Here is a 20,383-nt window from a genome sequence, read left to right on the forward strand (position 1 = left end):
CTGAGCTTGCAGAATGGTTCTGTCTAAACTAGGCGTGGATCCGATGCTAGAGAAGGAGCGGATGCAGAACAGGAATACTATCTCTCCATCACGGGGATCCTGTCGATTAACCTCTTCGATGCGGCCGCGATTCCCCTGGTGTGCTGTAAACAGCACGAACAGGGGCGGGCCGTGACGAACCCCAGCCGTCATCAGCACACGAGCACCGTAGTGCATGACGGCTGGGGTTCGTCATGAGCATGGAAGGGGTTAATAACTGAACCCCCAGTCGACCTCTCATTGGAGGCTTCTGTTATAATTGAAGATATTGAGCAGAAAATGACCTGAAATTGCTCCATTAATTCAAAGATGTCTTAGGCGGCATGGACGTGGATAATGCTGAAAAACAGACATCTGTTTCAGAGTTCCTCAATCTATCAATCAATCAATTAATAAGTCTTGTAGCACACTTCCCCTCACCCCTGAGGGTATCCGGGCGCTGATGTGTAGGTGGTCTCATTTGAAAAGCCAGGTCTTTACTTCTCTTCTTAAGTCCGCCATGTAGGGAGATGCGCATATGTGGCAGGGCAGGTTGTACCAGGAGAAGGCGTGGTCTCCACTGCTGTTGTCACAGATGCGGGCGGTGCGCGCAAGGGCCCAGGAGGTGGAGTGCAGGTGTCTGAGAGGTTGGTGGGAGTTCATGTGGTGGTTGATGTAGACTTGTGCCTGGTCACGTAGAGCTCAGTAGGAGTGTGCTAGAAGCTTGAACTGGCATCTCTTCTTGACGGGGAGCCAATGGAGGTTCCTGAGGTGGGGAGAATGTGGGTGTGCTTGGGGAAGTCGAGGATGAGTTTATCTGCTGCATTCTGTATGGTCTGGAGTCTCTTGAGGAGTTGGGTGGTGATTCCGGCATAGAGAGCATTCCCGGAGTTGAGACAGCTGGTGATGAGGTCTTGGGTGACAGTTTTCCTAGTGTTGACAGGGATCCATTTGAAGATTTTCTGGAGCATGCGAAGGGTGTGGAATCACGGGGAGGCCACTGCGTTGATTTGGTGCTTCATAGTGAGTTCTGGTGCATACCTGCTGGCTCTTTTGGGGGCTCTGCAGGTGCTGGCTGGTTTCATGGGGACGTCTCAGTCAGTGTATTTGGTGATCCAGTCTGAGAAGTTCTGGATGGCCTGTTCCAGGTTTGTTACAGCATCGTGCTGGGAGGTGTTGAGGGCCTGTGTACATTGGGTCTCTGTTCATTTGGTCCATCTACAGTGTTGAGGAACTGGGTGTCTTGGTGGTGGTGTCTTGGGAGCCTGTGATGGTGAAATGGATGGCTGAGTGGTCGGTCCATGTGAGTTTGGAGATGTGGATGCGTTGGATTCTGTCGCTGGGTGCAAATATTGGATCGAGTATGTGTCCTGCGCTGTGTGTGGAGTCGATGACCAGGTGGGTGAGGCCAATGTTGCTCATGTTTTCTAGGAGATTGGTGGAGTTGGTGTTGTTGAGGTCGTTGAGGTGGAAGTTGAGGTTGGTGAGTAGTAAGTTGTGTACGGAGTCGAAGGTTAGCGGGCGATGAATTCGGAGATGGCTTTGCAGAATGCTGGTGGTGGCCCTGCGGGTGTGTAGGCGAGGGTGCCTATGATGATGGTGATAGTTCAGATGTTCCATGAATGGTGTGGTGTAGTCTTTGGTGGCGGTGCATCAGATTGTTTCCTTGTGGATTATGGCGATGCCTCATCCATGTTTGTTGGTGCAAGCACGATGGATCATCTCAAACTCTAAGAGAGTCTTATGCTCAGCTGATCACCATCTCCCAAGGTCCTGAGGGTACATTTGGCTACAGCAGGGGGTCTCTATTTTTCTTTCCTGCCCCCTCTAGGGTGGAACAAGCTCCTTCTTGACTTGCGTTAAACAAATGCTGAAGCTGTTTTCAAGAGAAAGCTTAAGACCTGGCTTTTCTCTCAGTAATTGCCATCTGCATCTTCTGCTATTTTTCAGACCGTATAGCGCCGGAACGACACTCTCACTATCTCTTATAGCATCAGGCATTGCTGTGGTGATGGTTGGGGCTGGGGTGGCATTGAACCAGGTCCTCGTTATGAAGATGCCCTCGGGGTGGGGTGGCGATGGTGTCCTAGAGTTCTGTGGTGTGTTTTCAGAGGAACCCGGGGTTGAGCAGTTGATCAGAATATGAGCAGAATATTTTAAACCCAGTTTCTGAGTTTAAAATATTTTTTCTTTGCTATTGTGTTGGGATCTCTTATTTAGAGAAGGAAAAAGGCACAAAGTGCTAAAAGAGTTTGGGCCAATACGCAAAGGTCGTTAGACGTTTGGTCTACACGTAGACCAAACGTCCAATTTTACAACTTTGGGATTTCACAAAGGGCATTTACGAGTGCTACTTCATGTCAGCAGTCGGGGCGGGGAGCCAGCCTGAGTGTGGACATCAAGATAGTACTAGTAAATGCCTTTTTTCAATTCCTACAGGTGTAGACTTAGACGATTGGTCTAAGTTTTGACCAAACATCTAAATGTACCTTTGTAAAACAGGTCCAAAGTGTTTCCACGGTGTGCATGGCAGCTGGGAATGATTCTAAGGTTTCTATTCCAGCGAGTTTACTCTTGCTGTAGAAGCCTTGTCCAGGTCAGTAACTAGTAAACCATTCTGGGCCTCTCAGGTCCTTTCTTCTCTGCTGGTCTAAGACACTCTCGCTCCCTTCCCTGTTTAGGCCTCTGTTCTGGAGCCAGCAGCAGCATCATGTGTGGTGATCGGGGAGACGTCCACGCCGCTCGAGGTGCCCCCAGGTATGATGCATGCTTCCCTCCTTTTAATATAATAGTTCAGCTCACTGAGAACGGCAGTGAGATAAAAATATCAATCAGAAAGGTGATTACCTTGAAGCATCCAGGCACAGGTACACTTACTGAGAACAGAAATACTAACACAAGTATGAAGGATCATATCCCATACCTGCCTGCCCCTGACATGTACAGACTGCACTGATAGAAGTCTTGCATAAACTGCACTGTTAGAATGCCCTGTGCGGACTGCACTGTTAGAATGCCCCTGTGCGGACTGCACTGTTAGAATGACCCTGTGCGGACTGCAGTGTTAGAATGCCCCTGTGCGGACTGCACTGTTAGAATGCCCCTGTGCGGACTGCACTGTTAGAATGCCCCTGTGTGGACTGCACTGTTAGAATGCCCCAGTGCAGACTGCACTGTTAAAATGCCCCAGTGCGGACTGCACTGTTAGAATGCCCCTGTGCGAACTGCACTGTTAGAATGCCCCTGTGCGGACTGCACTGTTAGAATGCCCCTGTGCGGACTGCACTGTTAGAATGCCCCTGTGCAGACTGCACTGTTAGAATGCCCCTGTGTGGACTGCACTGTTAGAATGCCCTGTGCGGACTGCATTGTTAGAATGCCCCGTGCGGACTGCACTGTTAGAATACCCCTGTGCGGACTGCACTGTTATAATGCCCCTGTGCAGACTGCACTGTTAAAATGCCCCTGTGCGGACTGCACTGTTAGAATGCCCCTGTGCGGACTGCACTGTTAGAATGCCTTGTGTGGACTGCACTGTTAGAATGCCCCTGTGCGGACTGCACTGTTAGAATGCCCCTGTGCGGACTGCACTGTTAAAATGCCCCTGTGCGGACTGCACTGTTGGAATGCCCCATGCGGACTGCACTGTTAGAATGCCCCTGTGCAGACTGTACTGTTAGAATGCCCCTGTGTGGACTGCACTGTTAGAATGCCCCTGTGTGGACTGCACTGTTAGAATGCCCCGTGCGGACTGCACTGTTAGAATACCCCGTGTGGACTAAACTGTTAGAATACCCCCGTTCGGACTGCACTGTTAGAATGCCCCTGTGCAGACTGCACTGTTAAAATGCCCCTGTGCGGACTGCACTGTTAGAATGCCCCTGTGCGGACTGCACTGTTAGAATGCCCTGTGTGGACTGCACTGTTAGAATGCCCCTGTGCGGACTGCACTGTTAGAATGCCCTGTAAGGACTGCTCTGTTAAAAAGAATGCCCTGTGCGGACTGCACTGTTAGAATGCCCCTGTGCGGACTGCACTGTTAGAATGCCCCTGTGCGGACTGCACTGTTAGAATGCCCTGTGCGGACCGCACTGTTAGAATGCCCTGTGCGGACTGCACTGTTAGAATGCCCCTGTGCGGACTACACTGTTAGAATGCCCCTGTGCGGACTGCACTGTTAGAATGCCCCGTGCGGACTGCACTGTTAAAATGCCCCTGTGCGGACTGCCCTGTTAGAATGCCCCTGTGCAGACTGCACTGTTAGAATGCCCCTGTGCAGACTGCGCTGTTAGAATGCCCCTGTGCGGACTGCACTGTTAGAATGCCCCTGTGCGGACTGCACTGTAGAATGCCCCTGTGTGGACTGCACTGTTAGAATGCCCCGTGCGGACTGCACTGTTAGAATGCCCCTGTGCGGACTGCACTGTTAGAATGCCCCTGTGCGGACTGCACTGTAGAATGCCCCTGTGTGGACTGCACTGTTAGAATGCCCCGTGCGGACTGCACTGTTAGAATACCCCTGTGCAGACTGCACTGTTAAAATGCCCCTGTGCGGACTGCACTGTTAGAATGCCCTGTGCGGACTGCACTGTTAGAATGCCCCTGTGCGGACTGCACTATTAGAATGCCCCTGTGCGGACTGCACTGTTAGAATACCCCTGTGCGGACTGCACTGTTAAAATGCTCCTGTGTGGACTGCACTGTTAGAATGCCCCTGTGCGGACTGCACTGTTAGAATGCCCTGTGCGGACGCACTGTTAGAATGCCCCTGTGCGGACTGCACTGTTAGAACGTATTGGACAGGCCTCGTGAAAGGCCCGCTCCCTCCCCGCCTGACGGGGACCGGACCCCTGCTCTCCCTGTATTCCCGACAAGAACCATCACGGCAACCCACCGAGGCAACCCGCAACCCGTCCCCAACGGGACTCCAGCTCCTGAACTCCCCCGTATCGGCTGGCCCGGGCCCCCGTCAGCACCATTGCCCCGGCCCAGCCGTCATCTTTGGACACTGCATCCCGAGGCCGCGTGGCCTCGGCTCGACCCCAACCCTGGGCCTGGCTAGGCCCCGACATCGAGGCACCACCATCCACCCAGGAGGTGAAGAGACCACTTGGCAGGTCAATGGGAGAGGGAGTGTCAATGGCTCTCCTCCGCCAGGTGTCGATCGCCCCCGGCCTTCCCGGGCGCTGGCTCCACCCCCCTGCTGGGTGTCTGGACTCCCTCATCCCGGACCTCCCGACCTCCAAGTGCGAGGGTCCGGACATCAAAGGAGGCCAGACCTATAACTGGGGCAGCTCCAGAGCAAGAAGGCATTTGTATCCTGGAGTCGAGAGACACCGAGAAGAACTCATCCTTGACGGACTGCTGGCGCTGCCGCAGCCCTGCCTTGTGAACCATCTCTGAAGCCTGCTGGCGCTGCCGCGGCCCTCTGCAACATGCACCTTCGTCTTGGCCTGCCGGCGCTGCCGCGGCCCATCCTCGTGAACCATCGCCTTGGCCTGCTGGCGCTGCTGCGGCCCCTCTGCAACGTGAACCATCATCCTAGCCTGCTGGCGCTGCCGCGGCCCTCCTCGTTGACAAGCATTCGTCCTGGCCTGCTGGCGCTGCCGCGGCCCTCCTTGCCGAGAACTTTCATCCTAGCCTGCTGGCGCTGCCGCGGCCCTCCTTGCCGAGAACTTTCATCCTAGCCTGCTGGCGCTGCCGCGGCCCTCCTTGCCGAGACCTTTCATCCTAGCCTGCTGGCGCTGCCGCGGCCCGACCTTGCAGACCCCTAAGCTCGAGGATTGTGAGCTCCTTCTTGCCGCCCCTGTACCAGACCGGTACCAAGACTGTCCCGCTACCCCTTTCCCTACAGAGACTAGAATTGGGAGGATCCTCGTGTCCTGACCCCACTGTATCGTTGATAACCTTGCCTCAAGAACCTTATATAAAGTGTGTAGACCTCATCCTTGTGTGGTGTCCATCTGTGGGGGGGGGGGGAGTTACTTGTCTGTACGATCGCCGGAGACGGCCCTCACCGGAGGCCTCTCCCCCTGTACTCGGCCGACCCTCCGGGTCCCCGTCTAACATTGGTGGCAGCGGTGGGATCCGAGCCAACGCGTAATCGTACAGAGAGTAACTCACCCCACGACACAACCACAATGTCAACACAAGAGAGCGGAACCACAGAAAAATTCCAGATGGAAAAACTAGAAGAATACAACCACAGAGAACTAAAACAATTCTGCATAGAACTAGGCATTGCTACCACAGGACTGAGCACGAAAGAAGACTTCAAAAACGCCCTGGAATCTTGGGCAGAGACGGGTACGGCCGTACCCCAAAACCAAAGCCTCGAGGCACCGGAAACGAGCACCACTCCGACGGAAGAAAGAAGATCGGGTCTCTCCCCGGAGGAGGTCCGAGAACGGGAAAAAAGCAGGCTCCATAAATTGGAACTGGCTCGACTTCGTTTAGATGGAGAACTTAAATTGGCGGAACAAAAAATAACGTTGGAACACTTGCGGCTCCGAGAGGAGCGAGAAGAGAAACAAAGACAGAGAGAGTTAGAAGAGAAAAAGCTAGCCTACGAACATGAGCGCAACCTAAAAGAACTAGAGATTCGGAAACAGAACAAAGATCTCGGGGTCCCCGAGCGCCCGAACACTCCTGCCACTACAGACCCAAAGGTCCACATCCCCAAGGATGTTGTCAGAGAGTATTACCGGAACGATGATATCCAGCAATGGTTCAAAGCCTACGAGGTAGCCATGACCTCCCACCGGATTCCCCGAAGCGACTGGGGAGCCGGGTTATGGGGGAGGTTTGTCAACGAAGGGAGAGACGCCCTGCTGCAACTCCCGGACCATCAGATGACATCCTACGACCACATGAAAGCCGCCCTCCTCACTCGATACGGACTCACGCCCGAGATGTACCGCCAGCGGTTCCGCGACTGCAAGCGGATCCCGGGTACAACCTGGGTGGAGTACGTGAACTTCTTTAGCAGAGCCTTCAAAGGGTGGATCAAGGGCAGCAAAGTAACCACTTATGAGCAACTCTTCGACCTTATTGTGTGGGAACACCTTTCTAACAACTGCTTCGTCGAGCTCAGGCAGCACCTCCTCGACAGTAAACTGACTGAACCTCGGCAACTCGCCGCCGAAGCTGACCGATGGGAAAGCACCCGAGTTGCCCGAAATGGGCCCAGCGACCAGAACAGAGCCGCCCCAGGACCCCATCGCCCCCGAGGGGGAGGAGGAGGCCAGGGTCGGGGCAGGGACACCGTCCCGGTGGCTCCCGCCAGCAACGCCCCACCCCCGGCCGGCAGGGGAAACCTCCCGATGCGTCCAGGTTTCCGAGCCAACGTTACTTGTCACCGATGCCAGCGACCCGGCCACTACGCCAATGATCCCAACTGCCCGAAGAACCAGAGCCCTATGCCCCGCCAGGTCGCTGCAGCCGCCCTGGGAGAAGAGCAAACCCAAGAAGACATTGAAGAGTACGAGCCAGACCAGCCCGAGTGGGAACCAGCCACCATGTCCCTGGTCTGACTAGGGAAAAGAGACATAATCCCGCGGGCCCCCCTGCCCGCCAACACGCAGAAATACAGCCAGTGGGTCAACATTAATGGGCGCCGGGCTGAAGCCCTCCGCGACACCGGGGCCAGTGTGACCGCAGTCCGCTGTCATCTGGTGACCCCGGACCAGATCTTGCCAAACATCCTTTGCCCAGTACGGTCGGCCGACAACTCAGAAAGCCTGTGTCGGATGGCCTGCGTCCCCTTCGAGAGGGGAGGAGTGTCCAGAATGCTGAAAGTAACTGTCCGCGATGATGCACCCGTGGACTGCCTCCTGGGGAACGACCTCGAAAGTTCCCCCTGGGCAGCCGTCGAAAGAAGAGAGAACCTGGGGATGTTGGGCCTCCCTGAATGGGCCTGCGTAACGACCCGGTCCATGGCCGCCCGCACCCTCCCCAGTCCCGAAGAACCCGAATGGCCAGATCCTCCTCCCCCGATCGTCCCAGAGGGAGCCACCCTAGAAGCCAGTCCTCCAGAACAAAACGCAGAAGGACTCGATCGGCTCCGGGACCATCCCGAACTGGCCTAGTGGCGTCAAGAGGGTGGTCCCACCCAGGAACAATTCCGACAAGAGTAGAGGACATGTCCCTCCCTCGAGGGACTCCGGCAGCAAGCCCTCGCCCAGAGCGCAGGAGACACCTCGGGGGCCCACTGGATTTATTGGGACAATGACCTGCTCTACAGTGAGCAAAGTATTGCTGAGCTGGGGGCCAGTGGGGTGCTGGTGGTACCCCTCCGCTTCAGAGACTTCCTCTTGAACTTGGCACACGATGTGCCTCTCGCCGGACACCTGGGGCAAGACAAAACGTACAGCCGCCTGGTGACCCACTTCTACTGGCCCAAAATGCGAAATGATGTCTCCCACCACTGCCGGACCTGCCCCACCTGCCAGACCAGCAGGAAGAGCGGCCGAAAGACCAAAGCACCCTTGCAACCCTTTCCCGTCGTCACCACCCCGTTCGAACGGGTGGTAATAGACATTGTGGGGCCCTTGGACCCTCGAACGGCACAAGGGCACCGGTTCATCCTGGTCCTGGTGGACCACGCCACCCGCTATCCCGAGGCCATTCCTCTTCGGACTGTGACAGCGCCCGTGGTAGGCCGAGCCCTGATGGGGATCTTCTCTCGGGTGGGCTTCCCCCGGGAAGTCGTCAGCGACAGGGGCACAAACTTTATCTCGAAGTACATGAGGTCTCTCTGGCAACAGTGCGGGGTCACCTACAAATTCACGACCCCCTATCACCTGCAAGGAAATGGACTGGTCGAGCGGTTTAACCGCACTCTCAAGGGAATGATCATGGGCCTAGAAGAACCCCTACGTCGCCAATGGGACGTGCTGCTCCCGTGCCTCCTGTTCGCCTACCGAGAAGTCCCCCAGAAATCCCTAGGCTTCAGCCCATTTGAGCTCCTGTACGGACACCCCGTCCAGGGTCCCCTCAGCCTGGTCAAGGAAGGATGGGAGATGGCCCCCCAGAAGACTCCTCCAGATATATATAAGTATCTCCTGACCCTTAGCAACCAGACCTGGCGATTCAGGGAACTCGCCAAAGCCAACCTTGAAGCCAGCCAGGAGGACATGAAGAAATGGTATGATCAGCATGCCTCCTCCATCGAGTTTGAGCCGGGACAACAAGTCTGGGTGATGTCCCCGGTCGAACCCTGTGCCCTACAGGACAAATGGACAGGACCCTTCAAGGTAATAGAGCGCAAGGGTCCCGTCACCTACCTAATCGACATGGAGTCCTCCCGGAACCCCCTACGGGTTCTCCACGCCAACAGACTCAAACCACACTTCGTACGCTCGGAACTCAGCCTCCTGATGGCTACCGATAGTGGGACAGAGGAAGACTCCGAGCCCCTCCCTGACCTACTGAGGACCCGTGAAAAAGATGGCTCAGTGGAAGGGGTCAGACTCTCCGATGCCTTGTCCCCGGAGCAACGCCAAGACTGTCGAGCTCTCCTGCTACAATTTGCAAACCTGTTCTCCCTCACCCCCGGGGTCACCCCCTGGTGCCTTCACGACGTGGACACCGGGGATAGTCCACCTATTCGACACAGGGCGTACCGAGTGCCAGATCGGGTGCGCGCCTGCATCCAGAACGAAGTCACCAAAATGCTGGCTCTGGGAGTGATCGAGCCATCTGACAGCCCCTGGGCCAGCCCAGTCGTACTGGTCCCCAAGGCTGCCGCCCCGGGCGTTGCCCCCGAGCTCCGGTTCTGTGTGGACTATCGGGGCCTGAACGCCGTTACCAGAACCGACGCTCACCCTATCCCCCGGGCGGATGAGCTAGTTGACCGCATGGGGGCCGCCCGCTACCTGAGCATCTTCGATCTGACAGCGGGCTACTGGCAAATCGGCCTCACCCCAGGGGCCCAAGAGCGATACACCTTCTCTACCCCGGATGGCCACTACCACTTCAAGGAGATGCCATTCGGCCTGAAAAACGCCCCAGCCACCTTCCAGAGACTCGTGAACCAGGTACTGGCGGGCCTCGAAGAATTCAGCGCCGCCTACCTGGACAATATTGCTGTGTACAGTCGCCACTGGGCAGACCACCTCCACCACCTCCGGGAAGTCCTGCACGCCCTCCGGCAGGCCGGCCTCACCATCAAAGCCAGCAAATGCCAGATCGGCCAGGGGTCTGTGACCTACCTCGGACACCAAGTGGGGAGCGGTCTGGTGGCCCCCCTTCAGCTCAAGATCGCTGCCATCCAGTCCTGGCAACCACCTGTCACCCAAACCGAGGTCCGAGCCTTCCTGGGGCTCACCGGGTACTACCAGCGGTTTGTGAAGGACTATGGCAGCAATGTGGGGCCCCTCACAGAACTCACATCCAAGAAGAACCCCAAAACAGTCAACTGGACTCCGGACTGTCAAGCGGCCTTCGAGAAGTTGAAGACCGCCATGTGCACCGCCCCCGTGCTCCAGGCCCCCGACTACAGCCGGGAGTTCATAGTGCAGACGGACGCCTCAGATCATGGCGTTGGGGCAGTCCTCTCTCAACTCAACGCCGAGGGAGTCGATCAGCCAGTGGCCTTCATCAGCCGACGCCTGCTGGCCCGAGAACAGCGCTGAAGCACCATCAAGCGCGAGGCCTTCGCCCCTGCCTTCAGCTGTGGGGGACGCATGTTGGACAGGCCTCGTGAAAGGCCCGCTCCCTCCCCGCCTGACGGGGACCGGACCCCTGCTCTCCCTGTATTCCCGACAAGAACCATCAGGGCAACCCACTCAGGCAACCCGCAACCCGTCCCCAACGGGACTCCAGCTCCTGAACTCCCCCGTATCGGCTGGCCCGGGCCCCCGTCAGCACCATTGCCCCGGCCCAGCCGCCATCTTTGGACACTGCATCACGAGGCCGCGTGGCCTCGGCTCGACCCCAACCCTGGGCCTGGCCAGGCCCCGGCATCGAGGCACCACCATCCACCCAGGAGGTGAAGAGACCACTTGGCAGGTCAATGGGAGAGGGAGTGTCAATGGCTCTCCTCCGCCAGGTGTCGATCGCCCCCGGCCTTCCCGGGCGCTGGCTCCACCCCCCTGCTGGGTGTCTGGACTCCCTCATCCCGGACCTCCCGACCTCCAAGTGCGAGGGTCCGGACATCAAAGGAGGCCAGACCTATAACTGGGGCAGCTCCAGAGCAAGAAGGCATTTGTATCCTGGAGTCGAGAGACACCGAGAAGAACTCATCCTTGACGGACTGCTGGCGCTGCCGCAGCCCTGCCTTGTGAACCATCTCTGAAGCCTGCTGGCGCTGCTGCGGCCCTCTGCAACATGCACCTTCGTCTTGGCCTGCCGGCGCTGCCGCGGCCCATCCTCGTGAACCATCGCCTTGGCCTGCTGGCGCTGCTGCGGCCCCTCTGCAACGTGAACCATCATCCTAGCCTGCTGGCGCTGCCGCGGCCCTCCTCGTTGACAAGCATTCGTCCTGGCCTGCTGGCGCTGCCGCGGCCCTCCTTGCCGAGAACTTTCATCCTAGCCTGCTGGCGCTGCCGCGGCCCTCCTTGCCGAGAACTTTCATCCTAGCCTGCTGGCGCTGCCGCGGCCCTCCTTGCCGAGACCTTTCATCCTAGCCTGCTGGCGCTGCCGCGGCCCGACCTTGCAGACCCCTAAGCTCGAGGATTGTGAGCTCCTTCTTGCCGCCCCTGTACCAGACCGGTACCAAGACTGTCCCGCTACCCCTTTCCCTACAGAGACTAGAATTGGGAGGATCCTCGTGTCCTGACCCCACTGTATCGTTGATAACCTTGCCTCAAGAACCTTATATAAAGTGTGTAGACCTCATCCTTGTGTGGTGTCCATCTGTGGGGGGGGGGAAGTTACTTGTCTGTACGATCGCCGGAGACGGCCCTCACCGGAGGCCTCTCCCCCTGTACTCGGCCGACCCTCCGGGTCCCCGTCTAACATTGGTGGCAGCGGTGGGATCCGAGCCAACGCGTAATCGTACAGAGAGTAACTCACCCCACGACACAACCACAATGTCAACACAAGAGAGCGGAACCACAGAAAAATTCCAGATGGAAAAACTAAAAGAATACAACCACAGAGAACTAAAACAATTCTGCATAGAACTAGGCATTGCTACCACAGGACTGAGCACGAAAGAAGACTTCAAAAACGCCCTGGAATCTTGGGCAGAGACGGGTACGGCCGTACTCCAAAACCAAAGCCTCGAGGCACCGGAAACGAGCACCACTCCGACGGAAGAAAGAAGATCGGGTCTCTCCCCGGAGGAGGTCCGAGAACGGGAAAAAAGCAGGCTCCATGAATTGGAACTGGCTCGACTTCGTTTAGATGGAGAACTTAAATTGGCGGAACAAAAAATAACGTTGGAACACTTGCGGCTCCGAGAGGAGCGAGAAGAGAAACAAAGACAGAGAGAGTTAGAAGAGAAAAAGCTAGCCTACGAACATGAGCGCAACCTAAAAGAACTAGAGATTCGGAAACAGAACAAAGATCTCGGGGTCCCCGAGCGCCCGAACACTCCTGCCACTACAGACCCAAAGGTCCACATCCCCAAGGATGTTGTCAGAGAGTATTACCGGAACGATGATATCCAGCAATGGTTCAAAGCCTACGAGGTAGCCATGACCTCCCACCGGATTCCCCGAAGCGACTGGGGAGCCGGGTTATGGGGGAGGTTTGTCAACGAAGGGAGAGACGCCCTGCTGCAACTCCCGGACCATCAGATGACATCCTACGACCACATGAAAGCCGCCCTCCTCACTCGATACGGACTCACGCCCGAGATGTACCGCCAGCGGTTCCGCGACTGCAAGCGGATCCCGGGTACAACCTGGGTGGAGTACGTGAACTTCTTTAGCAGAGCCTTCGAAGGGTGGATCAAGGGCAGCAAAGTAACCACTTATGAGCAACTCTTCGACCTTATTGTGTGGGAACACCTTTCTAACAACTGCTTCGTCGAGCTCAGGCAGCACCTCCTCGACAGTAAACTGACTGAACCTCGGCAACTCGCCGCCGAAGCTGACCGATGGGAAAGCACCCGAGTTGCCCGAAATGGGCCCAGCGACCAGAACAGAGCCACCCCAGGACCCCATCGCCCCCGAGGGGGAGGAGGAGGCCAGGGTCGGGGCAGGGACACCGTCCCGGTGGCTCCCGCCAGCAACGCCCCGCTCCCGGCCGGCAGGGGAAACCTCCCGATGCGTCCAGGTTTCCGAGCCAACGTTACTTGTCACCGATGCCAGCGACCCGGCCACTACGCCAATGATCCCAACTGCCCGAAGAACCAGAGCCCTATGCCCCGCCAGGTCGCTGCAGCCGCCCTGGGAGAAGAGCAAACCCAAGAAGACATTGAAGAGTACGAGCCAGACCAGCCCGAGTGGGAACCAGCCACCATGTCCCTGGTCTGACTAGGGAAAAGAGACATAATCCCGCGGGCCCCCCTGCCCGCCAACACGCAGAAATACAGCCAGTGGGTCAACATTAATGGGCGCCGGGCTGAAGCCCTCCGCGACACCGGGGCCAGTGTGACCGCAGTCCGCTGTCATCTGGTGACCCCGGACCAGATCTTGCCAAACATCCTTTGCCCAGTACGGTCGGCCGACAACTCAGAAAGCCTGTGTCGGATGGCCTGCGTCCCCTTCGAGTGGGGAGGAGTGTCCAGAATGCTGAAAGTAACTGTCCGCGATGATGCACCCGTGGACTGCCTCCTGGGGAACGACCTCGAAAGTTCCCCCTGGGCAGCCGTCGAAAGAAGAGAGCACCTGGGGATGTTGGGCCTCCCTGAATGGGCCTGCGTAACGACCCGGTCCATGTTCGCCCGCACCCTCCCCAGTCCCGAAGAACCCGAATGGCCAGAGCCTCCTCCCCCGATCGTCCCAGAGGGAGCCACCCTAGAAGCCAGTCCTCCAGAACAAAACGCAGAAGGACTCGATCGGCTCCGGGACCATCCCGAACTGGCCTAGTGGCGTCAAGAGGGTGGTCCCACCCAGGAACAATTCCGACAAGAGTAGAGGACATGTCCCTCCCTCGAGGGACTCCGGCAGCAAGCCCTCGCCCAGAGCGCAGGAGACACCTCGGGGGCCCACTGGATTTATTGGGACAATGACCTGCTCTACAGTGAGCAAAGGATTGCTGAGCTGGGGGCCAGTCGGGTGCTGGTGGTACCCCTCCGCTTCAGAGACTTCCTCTTGAACTTGGCACACGATGTGCCTCTCGCCGGACACCTGGGGCAAGACAAAACGTACAGCCGCCTGGTGACCCACTTCTACTGGCCCAAAATGCGAAATGATGTCTCCCACCACTGCCGGACCTGCCCCACCTGCCAGACCAGCAGGAAGAGCTGCCGAAAGACCAAAGCACCCTTGCAACCCTTTCCCGTCGTCACCACCCCGTTCGAACGGGTGGTAATAGACATTGTGGGGCCCTTGGACCCTCGAACGGCACAAGGGCACCGGTTCATCCTGGTCCTGGTGGACCACGCCACCCGCTATCCCGAGGCCATTCCTCTTCGGACTGTGACAGCGCCCGTGGTAGGCCGAGCCCTGATGGGGATCTTCTCTCGGGTGGGCTTCCCCCGGGAAGTCGTCAGCGACAGGGGCACAAACTTTATCTCGAAGTACATGAGGTCTCTCTGGCAACAGTGCGGGGTCACCTACAAATTCACGACCCCCTATCACCCGCAAGGAAATGGACTGGTCGAGCGGTTTAACCGCACTCTCAAGGGAATGATCATGGGCCTAGAAGAACCCCTACGTCGCCAATGGGACGTGCTGCTCCCGTGCCTCCTGTTCGCCTACCGAGAAGTCCCCCAGAAATCCCTAGGCTTCAGCCCATTTGAGCTCCTGTACGGACACCCCGTCCAGGGTCCCCTCAGCCTGGTCAAGGAAGGATGGGAGATGGCCCCCCAGAAGACTCCTCCAGATATATATAAGTATCTCCTGACCCTTCGCAACCAGACCTGGCGATTCAGGGAACTCGCCAAAGCCAACCTTGAAGCCAGCCAGGAGGACATGAAGAAATGGTATGATCAGCATGCCTCCTCCATCGAGTTTGAGCCGGGACAACAAGTCTGGGTGATGTCCCCGGTCGAACCCTGTGCCCTACAGGACAAATGGACAGGACCCTTCAAGGTAATAGAGCGCAAGGGTCCCGTCACCTACCTAATCGACATGGAGTCCTCCCGGAACCCCCTACGGGTTCTCCACGCCAACAGACTCAAACCCCACTTCGTACGCTCGGAACTCAGCCTCCTGATGGCTACCGATAGTGGGACAGAGGAAGACTCCGAGCCCCTCCCTGACCTACTGAGGACCCGTGAAAAAGATGGCTCAGTGGAAGGGGTCAGACTCTCCGATGCCTTGTCCCCGGAGCAACGCCAAGACTGTCGAGCTCTCCTGCTACAATTTGCAAACCTGTTCTCCCTCACCCCCGGGGTCACCCCCTGGTGCCTTCACGACGTGGACACCGGGGATAGTCCACCTATTCGACACAGGGCGTACCGAGTGCCAGATCGGGTGCGCGCCTGCATCCAGAACGAAGTCACCAAAATGCTGGCTCTGGGAGTGATCGAGCCATCTGACAGCCCCTGGGCCAGCCCAGTCGTACTGGTCCCCAAGGCTGCCGCCCCGGGCGTTGCCCCCGAGCTCCGGTTCTGTGTGGACTATCGGGGCCTGAACGCCGTTACCAGAACCGACGCTCACCCTATCCCCCGGGCGGATGAGCTAGTTGACCGCATGGGGGCCGCCCGCTACCTGAGCATCTTCGATCTGACAGCGGGCTACTGGCAAATCGGCCTCACCCCAGGGGCCCAAGAGCGATACACCTTCTCTACCCCGGATGGCCACTACCACTTCAAGGAGATGCCATTCGGCATGAAAAACGCCCCAGCCACCTTCCAGAGACTCGTGAACCAGGTACTGGCGGGCCTCGAAGAATTCAGCGCCGCCTACCTGGACAATATTGCTGTGTACAGTCGCCACTGGGCAGACCACCTCCACCACCTCCGGGAAGTCCTGCACGCCCTCCGGCAGGCCGGCCTCACCATCAAAGCCAGCAAATGCCAGATCGGCCAGGGGTCTGTGACCTACCTCGGACACCAAGTGGGGAGCGGTCTGGTGGCCCCCCTTCAGCTCAAGATCGCTGCCATCCAGTCCTGGCAACCACCTGTCACCCAAACCGAGGTCCGAGCCTTCCTGGGGCTCACCGGGTACTACCGGCGGTTTGTGAAGGACTATGGCAGCAATGTGGGGCCCCTCACAGAACTCACATCCAAGAAGAACCCCAAAACAGTCAACTGGACTCCGGACTGTCAAGCGGCCTTCGAGAAGTTGAAGACCGCCATGTGCACCGCCCCCGTGCTCCAGGCCCCCGACTACAGCCGGGAGTTCATAGTGCAGACGGACGCCTCAGATCATGGCGTTGGGGCAGTCCTCTCTCAACTCAACGCCGAGGGAGTCGATCAGCCAGTGGCCTTCATCAGCCGACGCCTGCTGGCCCGAGAACAGCGCTGAAGCACCATCAAGCGCGAGGCCTTCGCCGTGGTATGGGCCCTCAAGAAGCTCCGGCCCTACCTCTTCGGTACCCACTTCCGGGTGCAAACAGATCACCGCCCCCTGCAATGGCTGATGCAAATGCAGGGGGAGAACCCAAAACTGTTGCGATGGTCCATCTCCTTGCAGGGGATGGACTTCACTGTGGAGCATCGTCCAGGCCAGGACCACGCCAACGCAGACGGCCTGTCACGCTTTTTCCGCCTCGGCGAGGAGAGTACCCAAGAAGATGGGTGACTCTCCCTGCCTTCAGCTGGGGGGGACGCATGTTGGACAGGCCTCGTGAAAGGCCCGCTCCCTCCCCGCCTGACGGGGACCGGGCCCCTGCTCTCCCTGTATTCCCGACAAGAACCATCAGGGCAACCCACCGAGGCAACCCGCAACCCGTCCCCAACGGGACTCCAGCTCCTGAACTCCCCCGAATCGGCTGGCCCGGGCCCCCGTCAGCACCATTGCCCCGGCCCAGCCGCCATCTTTGGACACTGCATCACGAGGCCGCGTGGCCTCGGCTCGACCCCAACCCTGGGCCTGGCCAGGCCCCGGCATCGAGGCACCACCATCCACCCAGGAGGTGAAGAGACCACTTGGCAGGTCAATGGGAGAGGGAGTGTCAATGGCTCTCCTCCGCCAGGTGTCGATCGCCCCCGGCCTCCCCGGGCGCTGGCTCCACCCCCCTGCTGGGTGTCTGGACTCCCTCATCCCGGACTTCCCGACCTCCAAGTGCGAGGGTCCGGACATCAAAGGAGGCCAGACCTATAACTGGGGCAGCTCCAGAGCAAGAAGGCAGTTGTATCCTGGAGTCGAGAGACACCGAGAAGAACTCATCCTTGACGGACTGCTGGCACTGCCGCAGCCCTGCCTTGTGAACCATCTCTGAAGCCTGCTGGCGCTGCCGCGGCCCTCTGCAACGTACACCTTCTTCTTGGCCTGCCGGCGCTGCCGCGGCCCATCCTCGTGAACCATCGCCTTGGCCTGCTGGCGCTGCCGCGGCCCCTCTGCAACGTGAACCATCATCCTAGCCTGCTGGCGCTGCCGCAGCCCTCCTCGTTGACAAGCATTCATCCTGGCCTGCTGGCGCTGCCGCGGCCCTCCTTGCCGAGAACTTTCATCCTAGCCTGCTGGCGCTGCCGCGGCCCTCCTTGCCGAGAACTTTCATCCTAGCCTGCTGGCGCTGCCACGGCCCTCCTTGCCGAGACCTTTCATCCTAGCCTGCTGGCGCTGCCTCGGCCCGACCTTGCAGACCCCTAAGCTCGAGGATTCTGAGCTCCTTCTTGCCGCCCCTGTACCAGACCGGTACCAAGACTGTCCCGCTACCCCTTTCCCTACAGAGACTAGAATTGGGAGGATCCTCGTGTCCTGACCCCACTGTATCGTTGATAACCTTGCCTCAAGAACCTTATATAAAGTGTGTAGACCTCATCCTTGTGTGGTGTCCATCTGTAGGGGGGGAAGTTACTTGTCTGTACGATCGCCGGAGACGGCCCTCACCGGAGGCCTCTCCCCGTGTACTCGGCCGACCCTCCGGGTCCCCGTCTAACAGAATGCCCCCGTGCGGACTGCACTGTTAGAATGCCCTGTGCGGACTGCACTGTTAGAATGCCCCTGTGCGGACTGCACTGTTAGAATACCCCTGTGCGGACTGCACTGTTAGAATACCCCTGTGCGGACTGCACTGTTAGAATGCCCCCGTGCGGACTGCACTGTTAGAATGCCCCTGTACGGACTGCACTGTTAAAATGCCCCTGTGCGGACTGCACTGTTAGAATGCCCCTGTATGGACTGTGTCGTAACACTCTTACATGTACAGACTGCGCTGCAATAGTGTCTCCTGCATACACATACTGTGCTCTAATAATTTCTTGCATGTACAGACAACGCTGTAATAATGTCTTACGCGCACAGACTGTACTGTAACTATCTCTTACATGCACAGACTGCGCTGTAACAATCTCTTACATGCACAGACTGCGCTGTAATAATTACTTGCATGTACAGACAACGCTGTAATAATGTTTTACGCGCACAGACTGCGCTGTAACAATCTCTTACATGCACAGACTGCGCTGTAATAATGTCTTACGAGCACAGACTGCGCTGTAACAATTTCTTACATGCACAGACTGCGCTGTAACAATCTCTTACATGCACAGACTGCGCTGTAACAATCTTACATGTACAGACTGCGTTGTAACAATTTCTTACATGCACAGACTGCGCTGTAACAATCTCTTACATGCACAGACTGCGCTGTAACAATCTTACATGTACAGACTGCGTTGTAACAATCTCTTACATGTACAGACTGCGTTGTAACAATCTCTTGCATGTACAGACAACGCTGTAATAATGTCTTACGCGCACAGACTGCGCTGTAACAGTCTCTTACATGCACAGACTGCGCTGTGACACTGTCTCTTCCTTGAGGTCGGAGCTGCTTTGTGATTCGAATCCAAGAAGTGTCCCTTTTGCTGGAATGAGGTATAATGTCCTTTTAATGTTTTTCTTTCAGATAATCTTCGCTTGACCTATGTGACTGGACAGCGTTTATTTTACCAAGAAAGTGATATTCCACAAGGAGGTAAGTGTCTGTTGCAGTGTTGGGCAGACTCCAGCTTCCATCCCTACCTGTTCAGAGCGCCAGACAGAGTAGGCGTCACTATGTATCGATCTGTAATTGACACAGCGTGGTCCTTTGCAGCGCAGTCCAGACATTCGTGTCCGCTCGCATGCATTATTTGTGGTTAATGTGTGAGCCAGACCGACTGAGATACATCGAGAGCTGTTACCGTGGTCTTCAGATATCAGTGTCTGACTTCTGTATCCATCAATGTATGATACAAACATGTATCATGACATGTAGGGTGTCTGTCAGTGGATGTATGAGAGGCTGGGTGTTTCTTGCCCGGCTTTGACTGAGGTGCACGGGGTCTCTGCTGACCAGGTTCCCAGTCCCAGTGTCCATAGGGTGGAGAGCTGCGAGTGTGGGGACACAGTGGCAAAACTCCTTGTTTTAAAGCCAAGACAAAAAAGAGTGAAGAGCCAGAGAACCTCAATAACAAGTGGGGGAACCTCATATACAGAGCCGAGGGATATCGTGGATGTCTTCCATAAGTTGACCAGCGAAGAGTATAGGAGGCTGGGGGGGACGCGAGTGATAGGCTGGAGTCGGAATGCACAATGGAGGAGAGACAAACAGCGATAAAGCAGCTTGCCTCAGGTAAGGCTGCCGGCCCTGATAAGATTCCACTAGAATGTTATAAAATCTTTTTAGAAGTGCTAGCCCCTCTGCTCTGGGATCTGTCTCTGTGGTACAATATTCTGGAGACCCACCAGATTCTTGGAAAGGTACCAATATTGTTATCTTCCCCAAGGAGGATAAACAACAGGATATGCCTACTACTTACAGGCCCATTTCCCTAATTAACCCCTTCGCTGCGGCGGCTATTCCGCCGCAGCGCTAAGGGGGTGGGGCACCCACGCGGCGGCTCCATACTAGTGACGGAACCGCTCCGTCACGGTTCGCGGGCGAGCTGTGCTTGTGACGGAACGGTTCCGTCACGAACCCGCCCGCCCATCAAAGCGTCAGCACAGGCGCGAAATCAGCGCCGCGCAGGCGCGGCGAGCGGGCCGTGACGGAACCGTTCCGTCACAAGCACAGCTCACCCGTGGCTTGTGACGGAGTGGTTCCGTCACAAGCATGGGAGGGGTTAATGCGGATGCAAAAATCTATTTCCAAATCTTGGGGACTCGCCTCCAGGGGTCATAGCCAGACTTGTTCCACCGTGGAGTGGTGTGGCTCA

At 57.2% G+C, this 20,383-nt stretch overlaps 1 protein-coding gene across 1 annotated transcript in view; it reads left to right on the forward strand.

Annotated features, from left to right (window-relative positions):
* Positions 1–20,383, forward strand: part of AGBL2 (AGBL carboxypeptidase 2) — a 986,768-nt gene that overhangs the window by 672,831 nt on the left and 293,554 nt on the right. Inside the window, exons 17-18 of the mRNA XM_086959752.1 lie at positions 2,700–2,775; positions 19,093–19,161. Coding sequence (XP_086815878.1) covers positions 2,700–2,775; positions 19,093–19,161 — 145 coding nt within the window. The remainder of the gene's footprint in view (positions 1–2,699; positions 2,776–19,092; positions 19,162–20,383) is intronic.

This window comes from Lissotriton vulgaris, chromosome 2_2, assembly GCF_964263255.1.
Source record: "Lissotriton vulgaris chromosome 2_2, aLisVul1.2, whole genome shotgun sequence".
Lineage (NCBI taxonomy): Eukaryota > Metazoa > Chordata > Amphibia > Caudata > Salamandridae > Lissotriton > Lissotriton vulgaris.